Raw genomic sequence first — 22,461 nt, 5'->3', positions numbered from 1 at the left:
CTTAGACATGATATATTAGTTCAAGTTGTATGCCAGACATTTCTACAGAGCGTGCATTCATTTAAAACCGGCTTTGTTTACTGATCGTACACTGGTGGTGCAAGAAAATTATCGCAAACATGGCATTCTTAATAGGCGAAACGTGCATTGTTTAAAAGTTAATGTTTAGAAAAGGTGCTCAGGAAATATGTTTATAAGTTTAGAAAACAGCACTTCTTTCACATAACAAGCATTTTTATGTAAACTACAAGGATAGCTGGCGCATGAAAAAAACTGCACCATTAGGATACCTTCTTTTTGTTGATAGCAAATCGATATTCAGGAAGGCTGGGAGTGTATATCGTTGCATGCATGCAGTACCGCTGCCAGAAACCAACATGTGAATTGTTTCGCGCCCATTCATATCTGTCCAGCTGGTTTCATATCCGACACGCATTCGCGGATGCATATTAAGTAGAAACGATTGCATCTGCGCTATTTCTGTGCAAATGTACACACACCACCGCCCGGATCGAATACAGTCGTGAGTATACACACGGAGCTGTAGGTGTGCCTTATGGGGCAGAAAGACGCAACGCTAGGGAATTCGCTTCTACGTTGTCTCTAAGATCGACCATTTTGTCGTGAACAGTCAAGCAAGCATTAACGGAAAGTTGCACGTGACAGCAGACGCAGCGTGATCAGGCTCCATCTCTTATGGAGTACAAAAAGGGGCAGCTGGTAATTAAAAAAAAAAATGATTCCAGCAGCTACAAAAACGAGACCCAAGTTTCCACCCAGTTTTGCTAATTTTATTGTTGTCATCGCCTGTCAGCAAGTTAATTACAAGATGACCTCAACGGTAAATATGTCAAGCGACCGAGAAAAAGTGACCTTCGGTGTCGAGTCGCGCCGTATATTAGTGCCGCGGGCTGAGTGTGCCAATATCCCCGCGTTCCGCCCTTTACAGCATCGTGAAACTTCAGAACGTCGTCTCTGAGTATGGCATTGAAACTTTATCGCCAATAGATGACGTTCAATCTGTTGCAAAAGTTCCAGGGCCGATGCTCCCGGGTATGAAACGCTGTCTAATTCGGAAGTTGGTGAAGCGCCTCCGTTTTGTTTGTTTGTGGGAGACTGGGAGTGCACGTGTAATGCCTCCTCAGCCTCTTTAATAATAGCAAAGCTGTCGAGGAAAACATCGATTACTCCGTCGCCATGCTGCCATGATCTCGCTACTGTAAACGGCAGCCTGTACAGGGAGCTTTTACAATAGCCAATACATGCAAACAGTGTTAAAACAGCAGGAGCCAGTTGATCCTGAATCTCGGTTTACTGCACGCAACTGCACAACACTGTACTGACGATGAAAACGAAGTAAGACACAATTACAATGTCTGTTCTTCGTCTGCTTCATCGTCAGTATAGTGTTTTTTAGTAGCGCTCAGTAAACCAAGAACCCAATACATGCTCTGTGTAACGTTTCAGACAAACCGTGTTCCTCGGCTTCACGAACAAATATTGTGCGTAACCTGTCGGGGATAGCCCATGATTGATCTCGCGTCGTATATATAGTTTGCTGACTTACCTGAACAAGCCACACATCGCTCACGTGTTTGTTCTGGTATTTCTCCAGTGCTCACACTGAGTATGCTGCGAAGTTACAAGTGCAGCTTTCTTGGACATCACTTTTAACTGTGAGGCAGCTGTGGAATATTTGTAAGACACTGTTGTGAAGACAGTGACGGGAATGGTCTAATGTTCCGATGCGTAGCAAAATCCTGCTTTTAGAGTTTGTCTTGCGCTCACATCAAGTAGTTAAGACTGCCTTAGAAAACCAGTGGGGTGCGTTTTTGGCAAAAAAATACCAGAAAACTACGAGTGCCCCGAGAAGGGATCTGCGGACATATTTTGATTTTTGTGGTTCAGTCTTACGATACGATAAAAATTGCGTCCATAAACAACTGCCGGTCGAAAAAAATGCGCTGGTCCACAATTTATGGGTATTTATTTTGCAGTATTAATTCGTGCTCAATAATTATAACAAGAAATAAATGTTGTGATCACCTAACTTCACTTCAGGTAAGAAATGATCTTCATACCCGTCATCAGCCACATCTACATCACACAGTGACAATGCAGCCAGTGAGACTGGCTTTCGTTACCTCCGCAATCATCGGAATGTTCGTTGAGCCAGCAACTCTTTGCATCCAGAAGTCAACGGTTCCATTTCCGAATAATTAACTATTTCGCTCTTTCGACTACACACAACAAGCGAAGTCCTTCTATCTTGTTTGTCTCCACGCTTCCTCAGAATTAACCCGCGCATTTGAACCCCATTTAAATCACCAGAACGCGCGCTGGCACCTGGCGTTAAACTCAACTGCCAAGCAGTACAAAGGGCGGCTTGCGAGGTTTTCCAGCTCATTAACCGTAATGAACCTTCTCCCTCCATATATCTCTCTCCATACATGTATATGTGTGTGCGTACGCGTGTACGTGGTGGGGATGCGGCGACAAAGGCTCCGCCGGTGGCAGCCGCGGCAGTGGGGCCAGTTAGCGGACAATGGGCACATCAGACATGACGCGCACGTGTGCTCGCGCGCCGACCACGAGCTGACCACGCGCGGGCCGAGGGTACCAGGGATCACGCGTGCAGCACCACCGCGAAGAAGAAAAGCTGGGTCTTCTTCGCGGGTCAGCGAGTTCAACGCCGTCGCGACCGGCTTCCACACCGGACGACCTTCGCCGTGGCACAAGGCGGCGCATCGTTCAGCTGTTCCATTTTCGCGCCCTCCCACTGCGCGAAACAAAGCGGCGCTCGGAAGACGGCGGCGCAACGTGTTTCCACCTCCACTCCCCCACTTTGGGAAGAGGTCCAGCGGGTTCTTTGCCAGCACCCCGATGCCCACGGACTCTTGGGAAGTTCGTGATGTGCGCTCGGTTTGCAGACAAATCTTCAATGCTGCATCTTTAAGTCAGAAAGAGAATTGATTACTACTGCTATTAACAACACACCGTAGTGCGCGCACTCTCGAGGAGGCGCTGCGGCTTATAAGACGAACCGCATGGCTTAGGAAAGTGGCTTGGTCTAGGAGTGCACGGTACCATACTGCATGACAATGGCCTCCGCGCAGTGGCGTGGGCAGAAATTTTTATGAGGGGAAACCTGGCATCGGCCTGGCATCGGCCTGGCATTTGTGGAAGACCGTAATCTTAATGTAAAACGGTTACGTTTATGTCGGGATTAGCTCTTTCATGGGCGAGGGAGAAAGCGGGACAGGCTCGAGCACAGGCAGCCGCCCACGCAACGTACAGTCTTTGTCAAAAGTAACCAGGCTGCAAGGTTTGCTTATCATTCGTACAGTAGAGCCCTCATGGCTTCCCTAAAGATCAAAAAGTTCTTCAAAGGTGAGGGCAGGGGTTCTACTTACCATACAGAGATTTAGAGCTGGAGGGCTGGTATAATAGCCTTACTATACGACTGAGAATAAAAACGTGCAGCCTGGTTACTTTTGACAAAGACTGTACGTCCTTGTATCCCCGACCAGCAGCACAGCTTTGTTCCTAGGAGAGTGTCTGCCTGAGCTTGTGGCACAGAAGGAGCTTGTTGGCTTATGTCCAGAGTGCGATAGGCATAACAGCAGGCATAGAGGTGAAACTGCAAAATAGTGCGAACGAAAAAGAACTTCCTGCACACGTCCCTTGATGACGCATCGGGTGGAAATGCGCAAAACTTTGAAAGTTGCGCAGTTGTTTCTTTCTTTACTTTTTTTTATTTATTTGCGTTGACAACTGTGAGTGTTTAGTCTGTCTTGTTCCTTTTCCCCGAGGCGTCTTTCATTAAATAGTTTAGAAACATTGAGGTGCAGGACGCTCCCCTTGACAGACTGCAAGCCAAGAAGGGTGCAAGAAGGGTTTAGTTTGTTACGTACTAACAGCCGCGGGAGGTCTTTCCGGATCTCGCTGATCTTGCCATTGAGAGGAAAGTAGAAACAAAACGGGGCCACACGCCGTCCGCGCGTGCCTGGTCTCTTTGGCGCTCCCCCTGTGTGCGGCCCAGATGCCAGGAAGTGACCGGACGTCCGATGCGCCTGTGTACGGGGCCTCCTGACGTTCTCCTTTTCAGCAGGAGGCACGCCTGTCGGAGCACGCGACACGCATGGCTTCCCACGCTAACCAGGGTCGCTCTTTTTCTGAGCGGTGCGGACGACGTCCACAATGACCCGACCCTGCAGCTGCTACGCGTCGCCTCGGGGCTTTTCAAGCGCCCCGAGGCGCGAATGAGCTCCTGGCGTATGTCGCACACAAGCCCTCGTCTCTCCTCCGTTCTTTCTTTGTTTCTATCGTTCCTTCTTTTTATCTCTCTGTCTCTCTCTTTTTTCCGCGCTTATTTCTTCACTTCTCTCACCTTTCGTTTCTTCTAACTTTCTATCGCCGTTTCAGTCTTTTGCGCTTTTTTGTATTGCGTTCACGCACCAGCCACTTTCAGGCGCGTATACTGCAGTGGTGCGAATATGCGTCGGCTTTGAAATATCTTTCCATGGAGCTGCTAGCGCGTTTCGCGCCGAGGACTCGGCTGCCCCTTGTCTGTGGGTCACATCTCGTCCCGTGTGAGTGTGCGTCCAGGAAACGGCGTCGTATCAGAGGCGGTACCAGTTCGCGACGAATGCGGAAGAACCTCAGAGATGACAAGAGAGCCCCGTAAGAGGTCCTAGCAATGGAGAAGAATGCGGACTTTCTTCGCGCAAAAAAAAAAAAAGAAAAAGAAAAGAGTCGCGCCGGTCGGAGGGAGGCCTTTGAAGCGTGACGGATGTGGAAGGAGGAACCTTCTCTGTTTTGTTTCAGTGACCCCTTGTGCCTGTCGCTAACCTCGGTAGTTGACGAGCAAGATACCCGCTCATTTCTGCCACGCTGGCGCAAATTCTTATCCCCGCGGGATTTCATCTTGGCCCTTGAGTCGGCCCAGCACATTCGCTCGGTGCCACTGTAAAGAACCGGATCGAAGCTTGCATCGATTCGCCATAATCACCAGCCCCGCTTTGACTTCGGGTCGAAATTTTTGGAATGTTTCAGGAAGGTTAGACTTCACGTTCGGTTTCAAGTTCGTCTTCGTGTTCGTCTTCATAACCGGCCTCTGACTCGCCGCGGTTTCCGGACGGAGTTCACCAGAGTCTGCTGAGAATGGGAGATGAAAGCACTCCATACTTAAAAGAAAAAGCAGCTCTGCATAAGTGCATCTCCTGTAAATTACAGTTTGTGGCCGAGAGCGCCTAGTCATCGCCGGTTTTACTTGCTGATATTGTCGTTGAAAAATTTGCGTAACACGTACCGGCCTGTTTATTATACAAGCAAAACAAGAGTAACAGTGGCACCAGAGATTCACTAGCTACATAGCGCTAAACAGACACGGACACGGGGAGACAAACAGGACGGGCGCTACTCCCTGTGGGTGTCTGTTTAACGCTATGTGGCAAGTGAACCGTTTCTATTCTGGCACCAGAGAGCAGTGACACTCACTATCTGCGCCGGCTCATCTAATATATTTGATTAATAAGGGTTTGCTCTCTCTCTCTCGAACGCAAAGCGGCCAGAAACATGTTTATATGGGCTATTTATTTATTTATTTATTTATTTATTTATTTATTTATTTATTTATTTATTTATTTATTTATTTATTTATTTATTTATTTATTTATTTATTTATTTATTTATTTATTTATTGTCATGAATTGTTATGTTTGATGCGATATCCTTATTTGGGTATCTCTTACAAAAGCACATCCGTACCATCCATAGCGCTGGAGCTGGCCTTTAGTTGAACTTTGTTGAAGTGATTGGTAACGACTTCGTTGGACCCCCTTCAGTGGGTCAGGTGAGGGAGGGAGGGAGGGCGGGGGGGGGGGGGGGGGGGGGGGGGGCGTTGAACAAGACGGCGACGGGCCCTCGTGACGCCCTAGGTGACCGTACACTGTTGGGCCGCGGCGACCTCCAAGGCCCAGCCCACGATGCGAAGCTGTAGCTCCGCTTGTGAGCTACGCTGAGCAGCACAGCTCCCATCGCTTCAGTGATTCCATTCCTTGCAAGGGAGGTTTCGGTTTGTTCGGGCAAGTGTGACAATTGCGTTCAAAATCCGCTCTGGTGTTTGGGCATAATTGACTTTGTTGAGATAACAGGGCCCTAATTTCACATCCTCGAGTCTCCGAAAAATCCCTGCGAATTATGCTATTCTTTTATTTCTTTAATGCTCAAGTAATATTGAAAGGTACATTCTGCAGAATGCACCATTCAGTATTGCTGTTTTGAGGATATATAGTAGCCCAAGCTTTCATTCTTGTACTATAGAGCCCGGCTTTCGACCGCTCCCACGTTGTAGGCGTATCTGACCGCGAGGGATGTTTTTTTGCAGTGAAGAAAATGACTCCTCCGGGGTAACCTTGCACATGCACACGCGTCGACGCAGGAGGAGAGCGGCGGCAGCGTGGTGCTGAGCGGTGGTCGGACTCGTGGCATGGCCCCCCGTGCACACCATGGTGGCCGTCTCGTACCGCCGAGCCCGGCTGCTGGCGCTGGCCCTGCTCGCCAGCGGATTCCTCGTGGCCCGCATCCACCGGGCGCAGCTCGGAGGCGGGGCAGCGCCCGTCGTCCGAACGGGACAACAGGCGCTGCAGGTAGAGTAGATGGCCTTCTCTACGACCATCATATCCCTTCTACTTAGAGTGCGCTCGTTTCGTGGGCTCAGGAAGTCGTCCCGACCTGGGGGCCACACCAAGTCCACGTGCCCTAAATCCAGAAATTCTATGGCAATGAAGTTGTTTCTCTCTCTCTCTCTCTCTCTCTCTCTCTCTCTCTCTCACTTAGAGTGCGCGTGCGCAAAAAACATTATCTAGACCTTTCGTGCGCCTGTCAAGTGACGGTACCGATCCTGTATAGCTGTATGGTTGATTTCACTGACACCCTTGCTGTGCTTTCTAGTATTTTCTGTAGTTTCTCATTGGTATAATGACTTTTTGAGATAGTGATTTGTGATAATCAAAGCGAAAGCTATGTATAGTGCTGGAACTGTGGAGGTATTTTAATAAATAAACACCGGTCCTAACATAATCGCTGCCTTCTTGTCGTTCCAGGTCACGATTCCATTAGAGCTGTCCCAAAGACCTGCATCTCAGCAACCACGTTCAAAGTACCGTTTCAAACACTATGATCCCCAGTTGCCTCCCAGGCACAAAGTCAGAAACAGAGACTCTTTCTCGTACTTCGAGGTCGTCGGCAACAGAACTTGTTTTGCACTGGGCACCGATCTACGCGCAAGCCAAGACTCGTGCACCTGCAGACCAGGGTGGTCCTCGGACGACTGCAGTTTACCTGAAGCCATCAGTTCGTCCAAGCGTTTCAGGCGGCGTTGGACCAACAAAAAAGTGCACCGCAGGAGCAACCTAGCGCGGCGTCTCGTTAACGCCATCAACATAAACCACGAGCTTGAACTCTTGGAAGTGCGGTTGAGAGAACTGTACGACGTGGTCGACGTATTCGTCGTCTGTGAGTCCAACTACAGCGCTAGGGGCGAACCGAAGCCATTGCATCTTCTTCCCGAACTTCAGAAGGGTTTCCTAGCGCCGTACCAGGATAAGATCGTGCACGTCTTCCTCGACCACTTCCCGAAGAAAGGCCGAGAAGACGGCTGGTTCGCCGACGGCTACCAGAGGAGTTTCCTTTGGCGACAGGCCAAGAAACAACTCTCTGGACTCAGGGACGACGACCTCTTCGTTCTAACGGACGCCGACGAGATACCGAGGGCGGGACCTCTGGCGTACCTGAAGACGCACGAGGGCTTCGGCGAACCCATGTTTCTGAGGCTGCGCTGGACTCTGTACGGCTTCTTTTGGCAGCACGTGCAAGAGCACGTGCAAGTGCTCTCTGTGTGCACGATGCGCTTTCTCTCGCGAGTACTCCGCAACGACGCGTCACGCCTGCGCCGGGAGGACATCCCGGCAAACTCCGAAGAACTGTACGGGGGAGAGCTTGAGGACTGGACGTTGGGTCAGAACGCCGACTTCAACGCTGGCTGGCACTGCTCGTGGTGCTTCGACGTGGAAGGACTGCGAGTGAAGCTCAAGTCGGCGCAGAAGGACGACGGCATCCGGTGGGGGGACTTCCCCGAAAAGACTTCGTCTCGCTTCTTGAGTGTGCTTGTTCGACGTGGCCTGTGGTTCGATGGGAAGAAAGTGACTAAGCCGAGCGCGATGACCCGCGGAGGCACTGTACCTTCCTGTGTGATGGACGACGAAAAATATCGTTATCTCCTGTCGCCAGAAAACACGACGGCGTCTAGGCCGGAGTTGCAATAGTTTGGGGTCAGATTGATGGTTTTGTGAGGCTTAACTACCCGGGAGCACATTGTTAAGGGTGTTTGTACAGGTGGACTGCAGAATTCATGTTTCGCAAACGCGTGTTGCCTCACATTTTTTTGTGTTAGCTTTCTATGGTTCTTTCTAAGAGCGCCGCTAACAAGTAGCTGGCATCGGTGTCTACTAGCTGTTACCTGCTAACAACAAACATGAGGAAAATATTCATCTCCGAAGATCCGCCAGGCCGACTCCGTGCTGGACATGGAAGGCGCCGCCTTTGTCATACCATATATAATTATTACAAGCATAGTCTTGCAAACGCTGGCATCTTAAACCAGTTTTTTATCTCACGCAAGCGCTGGCACGCTGCTCCACTACCACAACACCGCACGCTTCATCAACCCCACTTGCTTATGTTTCTGTCAACTCGCATCTCAAAAGACGTGCTGTGGTATGGATTTGTGGTTGTTTGTACTTGGTGTGCTCCCACTTTAACAAGGTGGTAAGGTACCTATATGCACACTTTCTCAGTTACCTACTCAATTTATTTACGTTGACAGAGTTTTTCTTCTCTCTCTCTTCTGTTTCTCTTCCTTTATACCCCTCCCCGAGCGTAAGGCCGCCAATGGAAAAATATGCCTGGTTAGCTTACCTGCCTTTACTTTCTTTTCTCTTTGTCTGTTCAAAGTACAGCTCTCTAATTTTTTGTTAATGTCACGGAAGCCTCGACCAGGCGGTCCTTCAGCATCCCATGCAGTACCACAGTGGCGTCGCGAGCAGATGACCAGTATGGGGGGTTGTGTTACGTCAGCAGAGCAGCCACAGTAGACGGCGCTGCAAATGTGTGCGCATGCGCGTGCTCTCGTCCGTTTCGCCACTGAGACGCCGAACGACCCTCTGATCGACGCTCACAAAATATTAATAGAAGGTTGGAGAGCTGTACGTTATTATACTTGTAGAACAATGCAAAAATACCCGTGTGCTATGTGTCAGCGCATGGTGAAGAACCACGAGAGGCCGAAATTAATCCGGCGCTTCATCAGGACCCGAGCGGCAGCCTCCAATGGAGTCTTGGATGGAGGGCACCACTCAGGCCCCATCATCTAAATATTGGTACAAATAAAGTTATCACCACCACCACCACTCTCCACTACGGCATGCCTCTTTCATTTTTCTTTCACTTCTTTCTTACACCCTTCCATCACGGCGCGGTTGACGTATCCAACGAGAAGTAGGACAGTTACTGCGTCTTTCCTTTCGTGAAAACCAATTTATTGAATTTTAATAGCGCTATCGACGCACTGTTCGAAAACAGTTAAGGATGGTCGCGTCACCGCGATCCCGACTATCGGGATGCATGTGTGCTTTGAGCGTGGTTAATCATATCAAACAAGCACCGAAAACGATTAGTGAAACAATTACGTCCGTTGGAGAACGACTTATAACCTATCTGAGCTCAATGGGCCTAATGGCCCCGACACTGTTTGTGCGCATCATTTGCTTTCAAAAATAAAGTATTGATACCAAGAAAAATAAAAAAAAGACGCGGCATGTCAAACTATAAACCCACCCTATTTATCTTCCAGTTACATCTGCCTGATATGAAAGCCTTGCAGCGTGAAGGTATCGATGTTACGACTGCACGAAATGGCGTTATTGTAAAAATAACAAAAACTGCAATCGCCGAACTAGTATTTAATGCTCCAGCGATTGACTTGCAAGATGAAATAGCAGCATGGACGCAGGCGAATTGAGCCAGTCGCTGATACCAACCTAGAAAGGTTTGGTTTTGGTTTTATGGGGTTTAACGTCCCAAAGCGACTGAGGCTATGAGAGACGCCGTAGTGGAGGGCTCCGGAAATTTCGACCACCTGGGGTTCTTTAACGTGCACTGACATCGCACAGTACACGGGCCTCGAATTTCTTCTCCAAAGAAATTCAGCCGCCGCGGCCGGGATCGAACCCGCGTCTTTCGGGCCAGCAGCCGAGCACCATAGCCACTAAGCCACCGCGGCGGCCAACCCAGAAAGGTAAGGTCGACCAATGTTGTCTCCAAAGCGGAGGTCAAGCAAGCGAATCTCAAGCCATGTGTCGAATTCAGAAAAGAGCATACGTTGGTGGGGCCAGATAATATAATCGAACGCACCGGTTCCGAAAAAGGAAGCCAGTGTAATCGATGTTTGATTTTTTTTTTCCACACAAACCTGAGTCTCTGACAAGCCTTATAATTTTCTCGACGTGTGTACACATTGCAATCACTCATCAATGGTCGAATAAATTACGGCAACGTATTTTTAATGGCGACATTTCATTTCGTGATTGAAGTCTGACTCGCGCTGTTGCAATTTTTGATGTATGGTGCAGGTTGAGAGAGCTGCATCCCCGGGACTGTGGTACAAGCGGAATTCATTGTGCAATGCATTATTTTTGTTTCTTTTTCTGTTGCAAAAAAAAATGAAACCAATGTGGGGAAATTTTCCTGCTTGGAGGAAGGGGGGGGGGGGGGGGGAGCTTAATTTACCTGTGTAAGCACTCCCGGAAATCTGGTTGAAGTGGGTTAAAGGGACTCAGAAAGGGGTTCTCAATAAAGGTGCGGTATTCCTGGAATGTTAAATGGCATGCATATCCTCCAGCAAGAATTTCTATAATGCATTCTGTAGAAGCTGACATATTTGCAGTAAAAATTTGAATTTCAGCGTCTTCGCGCCTTTCCCTCTCTTCTCGTCACTTTTTGCATGCTCAAAGGTCGGCGCTCTTTAGCCGGCCCCAACGCCGGCGGCGGGGATTCCTACCCGCCGAAGCGACGCTGCTGACCGGCCGCGGCCATGGTAACTGCACGACGCCTCAAAGAATCTGACCAATAGCCATCTCTGAACCCAATTACGCAGCAGCGTGCGGCGGAAGAGGGCGCTAGCATGAAAATGACGCCGGAAAGGACTCGCCAACTTTCAAGCACGATTGTGGGCTCTATGCTGCGTGTAAAAGTATTGTTTGGCTTAGGTGTTCATGACGAGGGAATGTAGTGACTGAGCGAGTCTATATGTACTCTCCTCAAAAGGTGTTTAGGGCCCCTTTAGAGAAACGAGCTTTCAGGTGTGTTTCCGCATCTCGCATTCCTAAATTACGGGAGCTGGAGTGGCCTTTCCTTAAAAGGGCTCTGAAACATCTTCCAAGGAGAGCACATTCACTCTCTTAATCACCACATTTTGTTGTAATGAGAACCTGAGCCAAATAACCTAGTGGTGGCATCTTCCTCCCTTCCCGCTTCGGCGCGGTTCAGGTGTCCGCCGAGATATGTCAGACAGATACTGCGCCATTTCCTTTCTTCAAAAACCAATTTACCAGAGGGAAAGGAGCGAAGACGCTGAAATTCATTATTTTGACAGATAACTCAGCTTCTACACGCAGCAGAGAACTCGCAATCACGCGCGAAACTTGGCGAGCCCATCCCGTCGAATTTTTCATGCTCTCACCCTCCTTTGTCGTTTGCAGCATATATAAGTTGAGAGGTGGCTATTGGTTAGATTCTTACAGACGTCAGGCAGCTACTATGGCCACGGCCAACAAGCGTAGCTCCGGCAGGAAGCTTCGCTCCCTGAGGTGAGGCCGCCAGAGGAGCGCCGAATTTCCAACGTGCAAAAAGTGACGAGAGCAGAGGGAAAGCACCCGCCGCGGTGGCTCAGTGGTAAGGCGCTCGTCTACCGAGCCGGAGTACCCGGGTTCGAACCCGACCGCGGCGGCCGCGTTTCGATGGAGGCGAAACGCAAGAGGCGCCCGTGTGCTGTGCGATGTCAGTCGTCGAAATTATTCCGGAGGCCACCACTACGGCACCTAGCTCTTTCTTCTTTCACTTCCATCTTCCTCCCTTCCCGCTTCGGCGCGGTTCAGGTGTCCGCCGAGATATGTGAGACAGATACTGCGCCATTTCCTTTCTTCAAAAACCAATTTACCAGAGGGAAAGGAGCGAAGACGCTGAAATTCATTATTTTGACAGATAACTCAGCTTCTACAAAGCGCATTAAAAAATTTCTTTCTGAACAATACTCGTTAAGCGGCGTGCTTTAACATCTTCTCATAAATGCTACGCTGCTTAGTTGTACACTCAGTTGCTTAGCCCAGTCCCAAGCACTTCTTTGCTTTAACATCCCAGGCATACCACAACTTTATTAAACTCCCCTTTTAGAGCCCCATTAACGATGGCAGAAGCTTGTTGAAATCAGAATTTATAATTTTTTTCAACATCGGCAACAACAAAACTATAGAGGCAGAAGAATGCGATATCCCCCACCGCACAAATCTCTCAGCAGAGAGGAAGCTGTCACTTGGAGACAATTACAAACAGGCTCTTTCCCAAACCCACATATACTAAACAAAATGCACCCTACGATATACGCAGACAATTGTCCCTGGTGCGACGAAAAACCTACTGTATACCACATCACATGGGCCTGCCAAAACATAGACGTGGTCCCCAAAATACAAAACCCGAGTGCGGAGCAGTGGGAGACTCTGCTGTCCAGCGACCGCTGTGAAGACCAACAAGGTCTGGTACAGCGAGCTCAACGGGCGGCAGTGGCCAGCGGAGCCCTGGACTGAGGGCAACCGACCATTGATTAGAGGCGGACGACTTCGACAGAGAAGGCTCATGTGGGTAGAACCAAGACGTCTCTGAAGATACCCCCAAACCGCAGGAAAAACCATTAGTGAAAATAAAGCTTTCCCTTCCTTCCTTCCTTCAACGTCGGCAAAACGAAATAGTTGCTTGCTGCTCGTCAGCTTAGTGAAATATGATTCAGGAAAGGCCTTTCGTCTTGTGACTTTCAGTAACAACCGCAGATTTTTCACGAAAAGGGGTCAAGGCGGGAATCGTTTGTTGGGTTGAATTCAGTTACGTTCTACTGAAAGATGGTCGAAGCACTTTATTAAGCTCATATGCTACCATACTTATGCCAATATTAAGCCGTATTAACGTCGGCGGAATGCCGGAAATATTTGATCATGCCTAACCTTTCTTTCTGATTAGGATATATATTTTGCACGTGGTTAGGCTCAACTACTCCACGTGGCAGCTACCAGAAATTTTGTGCCCCGCGGTTTTCAACGCAGCGTGCTTCACGGTTCTAGCGAAATTTCTGCGTCTTTTCGCGTGCCGACCGCTTTCTGTGGCTTTAAAAATTCGGAGAATGTGAAGGTTGGTAGACGGCAGATGGTAGCTCAACAGAATTAATCCGGCGATCAGTTTTACTCCGCCAATAAGTGCAACATAGAGAGTTGCAGAGAACTACACTGCGGTGACTCCATGGCAGCGGTCCATTGAGCTGCTGTGAGATCTAAGAGCTTTTTTTTTGCACGAATTGACTGAGTCGAAACCTCAGCAGACATGCAGGCAATGCGTAACCAGGGTGTAGAAGAGGCATATCTAAATGTACTGGAAAATATAAATAGCGGTTGGACAGCGACCATATATTCCCTCGCAGGGGAAGTGATGAAATACTAATCAAGTAGGGTATCAAACAAAGAGACACAAACTCTCTAGTTAATTCGCCGCATGCTTACAACAGGTATCCAGATAATGGGTTGGAACGTGCTATATAGATAAAAAAAATCTCCGATTTGCTGATGACGTTGCATCACTAAAGAACTCAGGGGCCAAATTTCAAAGCATCACCTATAGGACCTAGAGACGCAAAGCAGAATGGCGGGTATAAAAATTACTATGAACAATCTTAAAGTAATGTTCAACAGTTTGGGAAGGAAACAATTATGTTCGACACCGAAGCATTAAATGGCAAGGAAATACATCTAAACCCCAGGTCCGGACCACGAGAGGGAAATAACGAGGAGAATAAGAATCAGATGCTGGGCATTTGGCAGGCACTCTCACTTAATGAATAGCAGTTCACCAATACCCCTCAGGAGGAAAGTATACCAGGTGTTTCAGGGAAGCTTACCACTAATTTATAACAATACGGCTTTTGAGGTAAAGAGAATCTTTTAGCGGTATAGTAATGTTGAAGGATGTCAAAAAGCAGGCGAATCATGTTAACTAAGAAAGTGATTAACTAACTTCATAGTCAATTTTTTAACTGTTAGCGATGGGCACCAAATTGAAATTAGAAATTTGTAGCCATATCGATTTTTATAATTTCGAAAATGCTATTTCGCCGCTGTGGCTCGATTAATTTGGGCTATTTCTCACGCCATTCGAAAACTGAGCGCCTGGATTATCAAGTCACCTCTGTCGAATTCTTGGTGGCACCACCAAAAATTCGACAGAGGTGACAGCGCTTGGATTGTACTGGACGGGGACGGGAGTGTATTGAATCTAATGGGGCTGTCGCTTCTTGAGTTCTACCTCATGTCCACAGCAGTCTCTTTGCATCAGAAATGTACTACATTCGAAAAACAAGCATCTGCATTGGCTCCTGTGTTGCCTTAGTACTTTGTAACACGTTTTTATTGCTTATTGACCATGCAGCATCGAAAGTCAGGGGTGCCTCGGGAGGTCTCAGACCCCCACACTAATACTGACAGGGGATCTGAGACACCCCGTCTAAAATCTCTGCCTGATTCCGAAGCTAGGAAACATTTTTTATTCTTGGCAGTGGTGGTCGGAGCATTTCTTTTGTATCGTTTCGAAGATTTAGCCGTGATTTTTGGTAAGAATTATTAACATGTTTCCTAAAACTCGAGACGGAGAAAAATACATTGTTTGCAGCACTGTACAAAGGGTGGAAGAGAAAAAAGGAAACTCGTGGCCTCACACCACGAATCAGTCCAGAGCTAGCCGCTCAGCACCAAGGCGACACAACAACAAAGGCACACTGGGAGAATGCGAGGATCGTACGTTTGTGTAAGATCTGAAACATAAATTGAGCAAACAATGACATTTAAAATTGATTTCTCCCCTTTGTAAAGAAATGATGTGTAAAACAGGCCACCAGCCGCTTCTCTCTCCGTCTTTATTTTCCTCTTCACATGTGCTCGAAGCACTAGAAACCCACCCCTTTTCGATGCAGTTAGACTTTAAGCACTGGCCATCCCCCAGCTTGTTCCTTGACAGTGGCCCAGTCCTGCGAGTTTTTAGATACGTCGACGAAAGACTTGCTTTCTTAAGGATCTGCGCATTCCAAGGCAGTAGAAAGGGCTATTGCTACACTCTGCCTGGAATCTGCGCTGCTGAAGTCTTGTGCTCATATGGCCGAGGCTAGCTTCTCTAATCAGATTGAAAGACTTCATATGGCTGGCCTCCCACGCTCTGTATAAGTGGAGTAGCGGAGCCCCTCCGTAAAAAAAAAAAAAAAAAAAAAGGAAAAAGATGCCAAAGCCAAGCTGGGATCGAAGTATACGCTTTGTTAAGGGAAAAAAGGAAATTTTTATCTGACTCGACGTTTCGATCGGAGGACTGATCTTTTTCAATGCGTGCGTGCGTGCGTGCGTGCGTGCGTGCGTGCGTGCGTGCGTGCGTGCGTGCGTGCGTGCGCGCGCGCGCGCGAGCGTTAGTATCCCCATGTCGAAAAAAATTGCCTGGCTTCGGCAGCGTCGAGCATTTGATCCTCGCACCCGGCCGCTCCGGCAACCTAGGTGGGCCATAGCTAGATCACGTGACCTTGTGGCGATGTCACAACCTGTGTCAACGAAGTTTCTGCCAACCTGATTATGAGCCAACTGGCCACCATGGCAGGTGGCATATAAATTAATGATTGATCGCGAGAGGTTGCGCAGGAAGAGCAGCCTGGGTCTCACACGCCCCCTGATGGCAGCACTTGTAATCGCAGGGCAGGGGCGTATCCCTCAACTGCTGCACCACTGCACCAGGAGCTTAAGTGTCCCCTCCAGTTTTTTTTTTATTATTATTATTAAAAAGAATGGCAGTACATGTGTTAGTGCCACTTCTGTACCACTTCGAAGTAATGAAATTATATTTCTCAAAACCTTTTTCCGAAGACATGGTTTTATTAAGAAACCTTCCTTTGCTGTTACTGCACTTGTAAGGCCTTTCAAAAACATGGGCGCTGTTTGTTGTTCCATTAGTTATTGTTGTTGGCTTTGTTACTGGAATTTTCATTTTCATTTTGACTTTTTAGTATTCCGATTGCTTTTACTTCGTTTGTTTGACACTACTTTTGCTACTTTTGCTATCTTCTCTTTGTAACAACAGCGGTGCTTTATATGCAAGCGATTAGAAGGGTTATTCATTGGTTTGCAAGAGTTCGTGTTGCTGTACGGCTGTGCTTGAAGCGATCATGCAGTATATCATGTGCTTGAGTTCATTGTTATAAATATGCTTCTTTTCCGTCGAATAAGCAGTTGGTGCATGTATGTGTACCGTCCTTTTTTGTGTTGCCTTAGTTACGCCACTGTTTTCTTGCATCATGGGCCAACTCGCCCAACAATCCGTAATAGACCTCCCTCTGATGTAAACAGTGTGACGTCAAAAAGGTGTGCCCCGATGGACAAAATCATCGACTTTCGGTTCTGAAGCGGTTTTCTGGTTCCGGCACTCCCCCACCACCTTTGTTCCCCGATTCGAAACACCTCGCAGCCTTTCTTCTCCTGGTGTGAGTCTTCTCGGTACGGCGCATGTTTTGCCCATCGGACCAGAAACACGTGCACCGATGACGTAGGCCGGGAGAGGTCTATTCTAGTAGCAATACTACTTCTGCCAGGATGCCCACGTTGAAAGTGCGGCCAAATATATACTGCTAAACTGAAGCTAAAAGTGCATGGAGCTTCATGAACAGAGAGTTATAAAAAATAAGAAATTTCATTGCACACATATTCTTGCCAGCATATGTAAACATGACCAACTTAAGGTGCTAGAGTGTGTCCATGCAGGTACCAGCAGCATCACTGCCATATGCAAAAATGCCAATGTATAGATCATAATCTCCACTGAGATGTCTGGATGTCCTTCCAGGGCTTTAGAAAGAGCAGACAAGGTACACCTGTTGGCAGCAAGCCAAGTCTGGGACCCCCTGTTCCATTTCACATGGAAGTTGAGCACTATAAAGTGAAGGTATGCGTTCTCTGTACTCAAAGTGTGAACTAGGAACTGCGTAGTGGACAAGGGAGTAATTACTAACAGAACCAGTTGTGTAGTTAGGCATGGCACAAATGTAGTTTCAAACAAGGGTGAGCTACATGACTGACAAGAGTACATTAATTAGTTAATGGCATACTACAACCCACCAGTGCATCATCTTAAGCTCTGCAATGTTCCGTTTCGACTAAGTGGCATACTTGTTTCTATGCAAGCAATGACCTTTGCAGAGTAGCATTTCCCAATTTTAACATGACGGCGTTAAGAATCCTGCTCAGCGGGAAAACATGGCGGCGGCACAATCAAAAAAGCAGGTGGCCGGCCTGCCACCTAGGTCACGCGACCTTGCTACTTCTTCACAACCTGCCCACCTTGGCAGGTGGCAACCTACCGAATGGGTTGTTAGCAAACTTCCTACTAATGCAGGTGGCAGCTAAATGAATAAATGGTCCCAAGAGGTTGCCCAGGAAGAGCAATGAGGGCCTCACAAGCCCCACCAGTGGCAGTGTTTGAAACAAGTCACCTGCCAGAGCAGTGGCACATCGCTTAACCACTGCATCAGGAGTGGCTATAAGGACTCCCAGCAGTCTATGAATGTAAAGTAGAGAATGACCAATTCTTCATATATGGGCATTAGCCCATTAATGCTACTGCATCGTATTAAGGCAGAGCTGAAGTGTTCCTCTTGACTTTTTCCATCCAAAACGCAGGATGACTGCTGCAGCTTGCAGCACTGAGCCACGGCTCATAAAACAGCAAACCCGTATTTTTTTTGGACCAGTAGTTTTATTAATGCACCATATAGCAAATACATCTCTCATCTTTAAAATTTCCACTCTCTTCTTCGAGGGTATAACCACATGTGGAGCTGATGCCTTAGGCGTGCACTCCCAAGCATTCTATGCACGACTATGTATAAATTGAAATTCCAATGCCTGCAGGGTTGACAGGCAACAGTAAAACACACTTTGTACATATACATACACAACATGCAGTCACATGCAGCTAGCTGAGCCTAATGAGGCGAGTTTATCCAGCAAAGCTTTCTTGCTGAAACTGGTAGAAAACTTGTAAAATGTACGTATATACAGGTAAAATGTCGCAGCACTGTAGCATTGCACATGCTGTTACAGTCGTCATGAGGCAGTGTGGAACAAGTTTTAATGAGTGTAGCACACAGCTAGAGAGGAGAAATAGCGGCGCTACTTTGTAGATGCTACCAAAAGCAACCAAGTTTACTTCACAGGACTCGTGTGTAGTCGTTAACTACTGCCCCAAAAATCTCGCCTTCAGTTTCTTTTGTTAAAATTTAGTCCACACAGGAGAAGTCTCAAAGCAGCATCTTTACACCGAAACTAATATAAAATATCATTTCTAAAACTCCTACAATTTCTGTAATGCACATAAACAGCGAGTTCCACATAACATGCATGTGCTAAAAAATTAGGCAAAACATGCCTTCCCACTGAATTTTCTAAAAAAATTCCACGATCATGCTGAGTGAACTTCAAAAACAAAAATGAGTCGTCTTTTGCACTCTGTCCTTTGGGAATGCACTCTTTACACAATAGTCACAACCGCTGGAGTGATTCAAGCATGCCGTCTAGCTGCTTGAGTAGCAATGTCCAGGTATGCCCCACAGAAGGAGAAACAGGAAAACCAAACCCTGCTCTAAGTCAAAACTTTATATAACAAAAATACGCCGCTCATAATTAGGAATAAAACTGCACAATCTATACCTCACACATCTGTCCTGCGCACACACATTTTAAGTCCTTGTAGAGGCAACCATTTATTAATGTTACTTCACTAAAAACGTGTATAAAACCGAGAAAACGCTTCAACAATTGTCCCGCAGATAAACATCCAATGAGTAGTTAAACCAATTGTTGTTGCATGAGTTAGTGAAGTGACAGCAATGTCTTATGGCACTCGGATGAGTTGTAATACTGAAAGCTTACGCATTACATGCAGCATTTCATGTCATTAGGCATTGAAGACAAAAATGCTAATCAAGCAACAAGAGACAAGGACAGCTCCACAATTTGAGGATGGCAACAGGAAGAACAAATAGCTTGTCTGCAGCGCAACGTGGCAAGTCAGTGGGGACAAAAGAAGCAGAGTAGCAATGTTCTAGGCACAGCTCACACATAAAATGCACGTTTCTCAAGGAAATGGGCAACAAAAAAATGCTCCAAAGTTATGTATACTATATACATCACCAAATGGCATTGAAATTTCGTGACCTTTCTCAAAACAAAAAGAAAAAGAAGCACAGTTCTTGGGGAAGACACTTGGCTCCGCTTTCACACAGTGTTCTGTGTTTTACAAAAATAAATAGCACGTGGAAAACTTCCAAGTTCCCGGGAGTGATAACTGGTCCCACGGTGGCATCTCTTCATATGCCTCGCCAGAGTTCTGTGCTACCGCACACAGTCCACACTGGTCACAGTCCGCACCGGTCACAGTCCACACCGACCACTGAATCCTTCACAAGGCGACTTGAAGAGACCAGACAAAGGTGGCAGTTGTGAAGGAGTTGCCATCGAACAATGCGAAACTTTCACTCGGGTGCAGAGTTCCTGGTTGCATGCTGTTGCCCGCTTTCAGAGAGCCAGCTGCTATTATTTTTTAACAGGCGACACAATTGAGATCACTCAATCCTTTGCAGGAACACATTTCCGTGTCCTGCTGACAGCTGCAGTTCCAAAAAGCAGTTTTTCTTTTCTTTTTTTCTTTTGCTTTCACGACATTTTGCTACCTGTAGCAGAGCCTTTGCAAACAGTAGTGTTTTTTACATTCCTTTTTCCGAGTTATGCTCCAGTAAGCGTGTTCACCACTGCTGGCCATAGCCGAATGGGCATTTACCTTTCTGCAGCCTTCATGGCTTTTCAGAAAAGTTGCACAATACAGGTTGTCGCATTACTTTTTGTAGAACCTCAGACATTCGAGATTTTCAGTGAAAAAGATTTAACAAATCTACCATTTCGTTTTCCAATAACTATTTTTTCGGCTAGAAACTCCTATCTCAAGAATCACGCCTGTAAATGTTCAAACTGCAAATGAATCGCAATGAATGACCCAATTGGGAATCTCGAGATGAGTCTTAAAAGCCAGAAACTTTTTAGCTGTCCTCTGCGCCACTTTGGTCTACGCAGCTGAATGCCGTGCCAACAGACAGCTTGACTTGGTAGGATCCACTCTCACCACCGAGGAAAGCAGGACTGCTCCCAGCAGCATGTCTGGTGGAATCCACGATGACCGCAGCAATGCGCTTCGACCACACGCACAGCTAGAAGCACTGTCCCTAGACCGTTGTCTCACTCCGGCTACGATGGTTGAGCGGTTGCAGCTCCCGCTTGAGCCGGTCGTAGTCATTGTAATACTCGTGGTCATCGGTGTCTTCATCCGAGCTGTGCTGTTTGCGGCCGGTCACCACGCCAGGCTGCTGGGGTGGCACGGCGGTAGGAGAGCCCAGAGGGCAGGTGTTGACATACTGGGGACCAGGATCGCGAGGCACCTGCATTGCTACCGGATGCGTCGGTCCGTTCCGGTTCATGAGGTGGTACTCGATGTTGTCGACACCCTGTAGCGGAGGCTGACCATTTGGAGGAACAAAGTCAGGCACAAAGCTTCCGTAGCCTTGGAGACGGGGGTCGAGGCCATCAACACCTGCATGCATTGGAACCAAGCAACAGCAATGAGTAAAGCATAGCCTGCAAAGCATTTCCACACTCCGCTGACTCTGCTTAATTGACAGCCTGTTTCATTACTACAATGAATCAGTGTATCAAACAACAATATGTAGAGGCACATCTTAAAACTTTTGAAAAAGCGTCAAGATCAGTTATGCTTACATATACCCTTCTCTTTATTTTGCCAGCCTCAAGCGTGTTATTGGTGCTGTTACTGAAAAAACGGCTTGCCCTTTTACATGATGCTGAAGCAGTAGCCTAGCCTTGATGAAATATATGAAATGCCTTGATTAGATATATGAAATAGTCTTCGATGTCTCTATAAGAGCAGGCCGCACTACCAAGAAGATACTACCGTATTTACACGATTGTAAGTCGACTCGAATGTAAGTCGACCCCCCCACATCACAATTGTGAAAAAAAAAAAAACTTGGTCATTTAAACTTGCCCTTTATTAGTAGAACTAGAGCACGACAGTACTATCCTGTGGCCTCCGCTGATCACCAGCCGCTATCGGCTGCCGCACGCGGGAGTGCCCGTGGGCACATTCCAAAACAAAATCTTAGTCACTGGGCCACTCGTCCACACTTGCGCCATCGTCCTCGCTAGCGCTGCCGTCGTCATGTCGTCATCGCTGCTGCAGTCCCACAGCTCGTCGTTCTAACATCGTCATGCAGTGAAATCCTGCACTTCGCAAAAAGCCACATCATGACATCGCGAGGAACAGCTGAAAATTTCGCCTCGTTGTAGCTGCTACTCCTGTATCACTCAGTGTGAAGGTCGAACTTGCGGCCCCGGCGCGCAGTTCGTTTCTTCGGCATAAAGAATGACAGACATCTTGAATGTAGCCGCGAACGAGCGCCGGTCGCTTATCAGACCTGGAGCACAAATGACGAATGACGAAGCACTACATTAAAAACTTGTGAAACGCGGCCGGCAGTAGTCGAATGCGTCAGAGTTAAACAGAAACTTCTGTGGGCTACTGACACTCCCTGGTGCCGCTGCGGTTCGGAGGGGGGTGCCGCCACGATTGGAACAGCAGCCCTTCCATCAACTACCGACGCTCCCTTCGGCGCCGAGTGCGCGGTTGAAAGTAAACAAACAAAAAAAAGAGTAGAACGCGAAGGCGTTATCGGGCCGCCGCCGCTTATCAGCATACGCAATCTGCGGCCACGTGTGGGGAGTGGGTCGGTGCTGGTTTGCTGCTTATCGACAGCCACCATCAGCGAGCCGCCTCGCGCGGGGCGGGGATGCCGGTTCTGCGCGTTGACATAGCTGCTCAAGGCAAGAACGATGCGACGGAGCCGCGCAGCAAAAAATGCAACCACGCTTGTCTCGTTTGTCTCGCCTTTATTTATAGTGTGATGCTTTGGTTTCGATTGTAAGTCGACCCCCC

General features: G+C 47.8%; 2 protein-coding genes across 6 annotated transcripts in view; one reads left to right on the top strand and one right to left on the bottom strand.

The window, feature by feature from the left end:
• LOC149342852 (beta-1,4-mannosyl-glycoprotein 4-beta-N-acetylglucosaminyltransferase-like) overlaps positions 1-8,336 on the top strand; it is a 49,500-nt gene extending 41,164 nt beyond the window's left edge. The window contains exons 2-3 of the mRNA XM_089542246.1: positions 6,443-6,650; positions 7,107-8,336. Coding sequence (XP_089398372.1) covers positions 6,510-6,650; positions 7,107-8,327 — 1,362 coding nt within the window. The 5' untranslated portion in view covers positions 6,443-6,509 and the 3' untranslated portion in view covers positions 8,328-8,336. The remainder of the gene's footprint in view (positions 1-6,442; positions 6,651-7,106) is intronic.
• Positions 8,337-18,136: 9,800 nt separating this feature from the next.
• Egfr (epidermal growth factor receptor) overlaps positions 18,137-22,461 on the bottom strand; it is a 197,688-nt gene continuing 193,363 nt past the window's right edge. For all 5 annotated transcript variants that reach the window (XM_089545364.1, XM_089545366.1, XM_089545367.1 and 2 more), the window contains one exon: positions 18,137-21,042. In XM_089545364.1, the coding sequence (XP_089401490.1) occupies positions 20,678-21,042 (365 nt within the window). In that variant the 3' untranslated portion in view covers positions 18,137-20,677. The remainder of the gene's footprint in view (positions 21,043-22,461) is intronic.

The sequence above is a fragment of the Amblyomma mixtum genome, chromosome 5, assembly GCF_055824585.1.
Source record: "Amblyomma mixtum isolate Tamu chromosome 5, ASM5582458v1, whole genome shotgun sequence".
Taxonomy (NCBI): Eukaryota; Metazoa; Arthropoda; class Arachnida; order Ixodida; family Ixodidae; genus Amblyomma; species Amblyomma mixtum.
Note: the sequence above shows the minus strand (reverse complement) of the source record. Positions and strands in the feature narration are given on the sequence as shown.